At 36.8% G+C, this 7,789-nt stretch overlaps 1 protein-coding gene across 1 annotated transcript; it reads right to left on the reverse strand.

Annotated features, from left to right (window-relative positions):
• Window positions 1-2,584: 2,584 nt before the first annotated feature.
• Window positions 2,585-6,995, reverse strand: LOC136062027 (protein BRASSINOSTEROID INSENSITIVE 1-like). Its single transcript, XM_065760604.1, has one exon. The coding sequence runs from the start codon at window positions 6,489-6,491 to the stop codon at window positions 2,922-2,924; it is 3,570 nt and encodes a 1,189-aa protein (XP_065616676.1). The 5' UTR covers window positions 6,492-6,995; the 3' UTR covers window positions 2,585-2,921.
• Window positions 6,996-7,789: the final 794 nt, after the last annotated feature.

Genomic DNA, 7,789 nt, shown 5'->3' on the forward strand with positions numbered 1-7,789 from the left:
ATAATTATGTCGTAACCATAGTTATTCATCTAATCTAAAAGAAAGGCGTAACCAGTTTATATAACTTGGTAAGTTTAAATATGAAATTGATAAATTTAATGTGCTTTTATATTTACACAAGCTTTCCCAATCATGGTAAAGTCTTATGTGTTTGGCAAGGTTTATTTTTTATAAAGTTTACTTGTTTAAAGGTGAGGTAGAAAACAACTTTAAAGTAAAAACTTTAAATAAATAAATCAGTTTTTTACTCGCTTAAAGACTAAGATTGCTCTTCCATTTGCTTAAATTTGTTTCCAATACTTCTTCTGGAACATGTTAGGTTACTTTCTTATCTTCTTTTTTTGTTACAAAGTGCCTTTTTGATTAGCAAAATATTAGTACTTTCCCCTATTTTTGGCAGAAAGTAATTAACTTTAATATAAAGTAGGCTCCCCCATATTCTCCAATAATTCGACTCTAAATTTTTTAGCAAACTCAAATTTGGCCTACCAAAATGTGACATATTTCCAATTCAAACTAGTTCAGCTAATGGGGGCAGATTTCTAAATTACTAACTACATAACATAACCTAATATCTCCAAAAATTGTATTAATCCATGTGCCCTGACCATGTGACTGTGTGTGATAATTTTGGTCCTCGCTGCAAGTCAAGATCTGAAGCAACAAGTTGATAATTTAGTATATATAGTAATTTGTTTTTGTTAGTTTAATGCATGCTTGAAAAAGAGGCACACATTTTTATAGATAGAAAAGAAAAATTATTATTTCCTAGGTCAAGAGCACGTGTGATGCACATTGTCGATGGAAAAGAGACAAAATTTTATTGTTTATTAGTTTATATGGAAAGGAGGAAATTAGTAAATCCAAGATTGATACTTGATACATATGATAATGAGCATGCCAATTTGATGCGTACGATTTACAATTATGTGTTTCGGACCTTAATTTTTTAAATGGTCCAGCCACATATGAAGAAATAACTTCTTTGATGAGTATATCGAAGGATTCAATGTGAAATGGTCCCAAATTAGTCACCATTTTGGCATTTAATATCCTCTTTGTTTGGTACTGCCTTTGATGGCTTCATTATTTTTGTATATATGTGTCATGTTGTATTTCTATTTCTATTTTTATTTTTTTTGGTGAAAATTATCGGACTTTGGTGCAATGGTAAGTACTACACATACAAGCTATGTGTAGCGAGTTGAATCCATGAATCAGACTCTTCAAAATTGGCCTAAAATTGCCTATCAACCACCACTCTCATACTCTGCACAAACAAAAACCTTCAACACTTTGGACAACCTTATTTTTCTTTTTAAGTTTCTTTGCTTGTTGCAATGCAAAAGGTTTAGTTGACCTTTGACAAACTCAGATTCTCCAAGAGAGATAAGGGGTACAAAAAAAACATATATTTTGCTGATTAAAAAAATAATTCTGGATTAGAGAAGGTTTTGAATCTAAAATCAGCTTAGATTGCAGAACAGAAGAGGATGCATAAAGCAAATATTGTCCTTTCATTGTTGATTGTAGATGTTTCTGTTAAGCATTAAAGTGATACCAAATAAAAAAGAATTCATTTAAAGGATCAGCATTCTTTAACTGAACATTCTATAACACCACCGAGAAGGAAAAGCTAGTTTGCTCTGAAAAATCAACCAATTAAATGCTGGAGACCATTTTGGGGGAAGCAGAAAGCACAATGGTGAAACACGGCAAACCAAGCAAGAAACTAAACATCACAAATAATAATTTAAAGAATGTAATGCGTTAGTTTTTTTTTATAATTAATATAATGTGTTAGTTGCTGATATGAATTTTGCAGAAAAGTAAGGTTAATAAGTGCTTTAAGGGCACAAGTTAATAGTTTTTTTTTTAAATATACATATATGAACTATAATGTACACTTTTGAAAAAAATTTATTATTTTGAACATACAAATTCATTATAATTGTGAGTTTTTCTTGGTGCTGATACATTTTTTAGTTTGTTCCAAAAATTGGTATTTAAAATGTTATTTAAGAGAGTATTAAATATTCCTAAAGTAGTATCCTTAGAGGGCTCGCCAACCCAAAAAAAGCTTTTGAAAGATTGAAAAACATTGTGTATTACTATATTATAGGGTAAAATGTTGGGGAGATAATATTATGAGAAGGCTCCAATTAAATAGATTTAAAAAAAATTATTTATATATTTTATTATAGATCAATTGAGTAATTAGTATAACGCATAAGAACAATACTTAACCAAATGCTTAATCCGATGAGTTTAGACCCACTTTGTTATATATTAATATAGGCGTATACCAACATAAAACTTATGTACAATTCATTAAGTAGCTGCATCGACCAATAAGTCACACAAAGAACCACATAGAAGATAAAATAATGACTTTTGTGTTGTATTAGTAAATGCAACCATGTGGTTGGAAACCTATGAAACTACGTTTTACCCTAATGTATTTGTATATTGCAAAATGGAACAAAAGTTCGAGCATAACGAAAAGAGAGAGAGAGAGAGAACAAATCAAAGAAGGCTGAGGAAAGGGCCAAAAGAACCCTCTACTTAGTCACCATCACTGAGATAACAGATCCAACAGTTCCTTTTTAGGATTATATATCTGAATGAAAAGTTCACTTATGAAGAAAATGTAAGAACCAAAGCATCACAACAATTTGAAAGTGTTATATACACGTTTTATAACAAAGTTAAAAACAACCTTCTATGTATAAATAACAAGACCTACATACACATGAAATGGTAGAGATATAGAAACAGTTTTCAATATGCTACTTGGAAGTGATAAAAGAAGAGGGGAAAATTTGTGGGAGCTGAAAACTTCATCTCAGACCTTCTTCTTTCTTCTTTCTTAATCCCAAAGAATGCTCTTTGAAAATTTGTTTGAAACTGTTTTTGGCTTACTACTGCTTGCTGCTTAGTTCAGGGACTTCCTTTATGCTCATCTCTACCATTTCAACTGCACCGAAACCTCCATCTTCTGTGGCAATTGTAGATTGAGAATCAATCCCACACCCTGCTTGGATTTCCTTGAACATTGCCATGACTTGAATCATTGTGGGGCGCCGCCATGGCCTATCATCCAAGCAAGCACAAGCCACCTTTAAGTGTTGTAAGAGCTCAATCTCTAGGGTGGGATCCTCTTTCATGAGTTCTGGATCAAAAACATCACTTATTTTCAATTTGGCATGCTGTTTCACCCACCCCACAAGATTGTTGTCACCAAAATCAGCTGAATCAGTTGGTCTTTTCCCTGTTAGCAGCTCAAGCAAAACTACTCCATAACTATAAACATCACCTTTTGTGGAACATCTGAAGCTCTGATAGTATTCAGGAGGGACATAGCCAGGAGTACCCGCTAGAGTGCTGACACTCAAATGAGTATCCATGGCACTCATAAGCCTGGCCATTCCAAAATCAGAGACTCTGGCTTCCAAGTTTTCATCAAGCAGTACATTGCTTGATTTCATGTCCCTGTGAATGATATGTGGGATGCAATTATGGTGTAGAAAAGCCAAACCCCTCGCGGCCCCAATGGCAATCTTCCTCCTTACAGTCCAATTCAGCTTGATCCCAGATTTCTTTGGGTCATGTAGAACATCTTCTAAACTTCCATACCTCATGTACTCATACACCAAAAGCCTTTCCTCTCCTACCTTGCAGTACCCCAGAAGCGGGACAAGGTTCCTGTGCTTGATTTTCCCAATGGTTTCCATTTCAGCAGTGAATTCCCGATCACCCTGTCCGCTGATGTGTATTAGTTTCTTGATGGCCACAATGCTTCCATCTTTCAATTGAGCCTTGTACACATCACCAAAACCACCAGACCCTATAAGGCTGTCGTTATGGAACCCATTTGTTGCATCAAGAAGATCAGCAAAAGTGAGCTTCCGAAGCGGCTTCTCAAATGTAGCAAGGTTGATGCTTAACGCTTCACGGGCACCAGTTAGCTTCCAGCTAACATTGGCTGTGCCTGAATGAGATCGACTATCAACATAACCATCAAACGACGCATCCTTCTTTTTTCTCCTTTTCTTGGTCTCAATAGCAACTATAATCAGTCCAACGATACAAAATAGAGAGAACAACAATCCCATTGCCACACTCCCTGCAAGGGATGCTTGTCTCCTATGAGACTTCTGATGCTGTGAATTCAAACCCGAACTCGGATCTTCACCACATTTGGAAAGAGGATAGCCACATAACCCTGAATTATTCTGAAATCTAGATGCTGGAAATGTTTCAAGCTGACCCATTTCAGGAATCATTCCACTGAGATAGTTATTAGACAGATCAATATCAGTAAGCAGGGACAATGCAGTCAAGGATTGTGGGATTGGCCCTTCAAGCCTATTGCTAGAGAGATCAAGAATGTTAAGACTCCTTATATCCCCAATCTCTTGTGGAATTACTCCAGAGATATTGTTATGTCCCAAATTCAATATATATAGATACATAGTACTCCCAATCTCCTTTGGAATACTACCAGACAACATGTTGTATGAAATATCAAGAAAAATGATTGACCCATTGTGGTAAAATGTAGGTTGCAACTTACCTCCATACACTCTAGTGAAATTGCAAGGATTCCTGGTTGAAATCCTATTCAGCTGCTCTTTATTAATCCCAGCAAACTCTAGCAAATTCCCAGCTCCATGACACTCCTTACTCCCATCATTCTTGATGTACACATAACTCTTCTGACTCAAGTACTTCACTGCAATACTGCCTGATTGCTTGAAAAGCTCAGGTGGAATAGTCCCATTCAACTTATTAGTATTGAGATCCAACCATATCAAGCTCTTACAGTCCCCAAGTTCAGGTGGGATCCTCCCAGAGAAAGAGTTATTACTGAGTTTCAGTATTGCTAGCTTTGAAAACTGACCAATCCACGCTGGAATCTCACCACTCAATTTGTTGTTTGACAAGGAAATCCAATTCAGATTGGTGCAGTTGCTTAGCCCAGAAGGAATAGTCCCTGTCAGCTCATTGAAGTCTAGGATCAGATTCTCAAGTGTCTGGATGTACATGAGCTCTTGTGGGATTTCACCTTGTAACTTGTTCAACCAGATTATCATATCTCTAAGCTTTGACAAGCTTCCCAAGCTTGGAGGTATAGTTCCCCCCAGGTTATTGAAGCTCAAATCTAAAGAAACCAGTTGTGAACAGTTGCTCAAACTTGAGGGAATTGAACCTGTGAACAGGTTGTTCTGTAAGAAAAGCTCTTTCAAGTTGGTCTCAGTGCCTTGACAGAGAGCACTAGGAATAAAGCCAGAGAAATTGTTGGCACTAAGATCCAGAGTCTCCAATTTCACTAGCTGAGACAAAGAATCAGGCAGTACACCAGAGAAACCATTCAAGGACAAGAACAACTTCTTTAAAGCTCCCATCTTGGTAAAAATATCGATTGGTAATTCACCTGAGAATTTATTCTCAGATATATCCAGAGATTCCAAAGAAGAACAAGCGCCGAAACCACTTGGGACTGTGCCAGAGAGGTTGTTGGTTGAAAGGTCTAGCTCTATGAGGTTGGAACAAGCTGTTGAAAGCCATGAAGGAATTTCACCATGTAATTCATTGTCAGCTACATAAAGAAACCGCAGGTTTTGTACTGGGAGAACTGGAATATTACCACCGAACGGGTTGCTGGATATGTTCAAGAAGCTAAGTTTGTGACAGGAAGAGAGTGGGTGGCTGATATCACCAAAAAACTTGTTGGCAGAGATGTCAAGGTACTCCAAAGCTAAACAATCGCCAAAGGAAGGAACACCCACTGAGAAATTGTTGGATGAGAGGTCTAGATGTGTAAGGGTCTCACAAGTGGCTAGAGTTGGGCCTATCTCACCAGTGAGCTTGTTTCCCTTCAAGGCCAACTGTTGCATACCATTGCAGCTGGATTGGAAGAGCCAAGTAATCACGCTTGGACCTGAGAGCTTGTTGTTAGAAAGATCAAGTACCTCAAGATTGAGTCTTGGTGAGTCTTTGAGGAAAGAAGAGTCTAGGCCGTTGTTTGAGAGGTTGAGAGAGTTCAAACTTGAGCAAGAACCCAAGTTGGAAATGTCAGAGAGAGAGCCAGAGAGGGAGTTTAGAGAAAGATCTAAGGTGGTTAAAAAGGTGTTACATTTGGTGAAAGAAATGGTGCCTGTGAGATTGATGTCTTTTAGAACAAGGGTCTCTAGGTGGTCAAGGGAGAGAAGGAAGGTTGAGACGAGGCTAAAGTTGGTACCTAGATGGGTAGAGCTAAGGTCTATGGAGGACACCAAGGAGTCCTTGCAGGTAATGCCAGTAAAGTTACATGTGTTTTGGTTTGGAAGCCAGTTGGAAAGGAAGGTTGGGTTTGATACACTGGCTTTGAAGTTGAGAAGCTGCTGGGTGTCTTTGTAGGATGAGGACGTGGTACTACCTTGGGAAGCTTGGAGAGATAGGAAAGTGAGGGAGAGGAGGAAGAGAGAGAAGGAGCTGAAAGTTTTCATTTTTATGAGTTTATGAGTGGAGTAGTGGGTGTTTGTGCTTTAGGGTCTCAGAACTGCCATTAGAGAGAGCTTAGAGAAAGCTCTGGTTTTTGGAGAGAAAGTGGGTTTTGGTGTCTTTGGAATAGAGAGAGAGAGAGAGAGAGAGAGAGAGAGTCAAAAGTCTGAGTAAGGATGGTAAGAAGGGTATTTATCAAGTGGGGAGAAGTGAACACAGCTGTTGCTCACATGCCATGTGATCCTCTCAGCCTCTTAAACACACACACTCTCTCTCTCTCTCTCACACTAATAAACACCATCTGGATTTTTTTGCATTGTTTATGGAGCAATAGAATAATATTCATGTCTCTCTTCGTCTGTCTTATTGGTGTGCAGAGAGCTGAGATTAGGGGATGATGGGGTTTAATTTGTTAATGCTAAAATATGGTTTCTCTCTCTAGAATTAGGAGGTAGTCTTCTTCTTTTTTTTCCCTTGCTTTTTGCTTCCTCTTTGATTCTCTCTCTCTAAAACTGTCTCTTTGTCTCTCTAGCTTTTCTTTTCTTTTTTTATGTACGTGTGATCAACGATTGATCCATCACTGTCAATTAATAGAGATTCTTTCACTTAATTAAATGATTCTTTTAGTTCACGAGGGATTAATTTCATGATTTTTGGCCGTTAGTACAATGTATATAGGAATAGGAGTACCTTTTTTTCTCTCTTTTTCTTTTCTTTTTTTGATTAAAAAAAAAGGTAAAGATGAGGCGAAAAGGCTACTACGAGGCAATCCGCATGATTTTACAATGTACCCTACTTAGTTTCAAACTCATCTCTCACCCATTAATTACTATTGTAAACTTGTAATTATCTTTTTATTATTATTAAGAACTTGTAATAATCTGTTTATTGCAAGTTGTAGCCATTCATTCCAAAATATATGAATTTAATCATATATATTTTGATGATGCAATTGGTTGCATGTAATGGTAGCAGAGAGAAAAAATATTCAACAACATAATTTGAATGATTATCAACAAAGAAAGGAAAAAAAAAACACGTAGTTTGAATAATGGAAACTCTTCAATGCTTAAGTCAAATAAGATAATGAACATATCATACATGTGTTTAGCCTATATGCCTCCTTTTAAGGTATTTTTATGAGCATTTTTCTCCTTAATTTCCATTGGAGATTAAAATTCAAAATGGGGCAAATTTCCATCTTTTATACAGAATTTTATAAATTTCACAATTACGTAAGTTCCAAGATTTGCAAGATTTGATTAGGAAGAAAATGCTTAGGTTAGCCTAACACTAAGGGGGT

Source organism: Quercus suber, unplaced genomic scaffold (genome assembly GCF_002906115.3).
Source record: "Quercus suber isolate HL8 unplaced genomic scaffold, Cork oak 2.0 scaffold_18, whole genome shotgun sequence".
Taxonomy (NCBI): Eukaryota; Viridiplantae; Streptophyta; class Magnoliopsida; order Fagales; family Fagaceae; genus Quercus; species Quercus suber.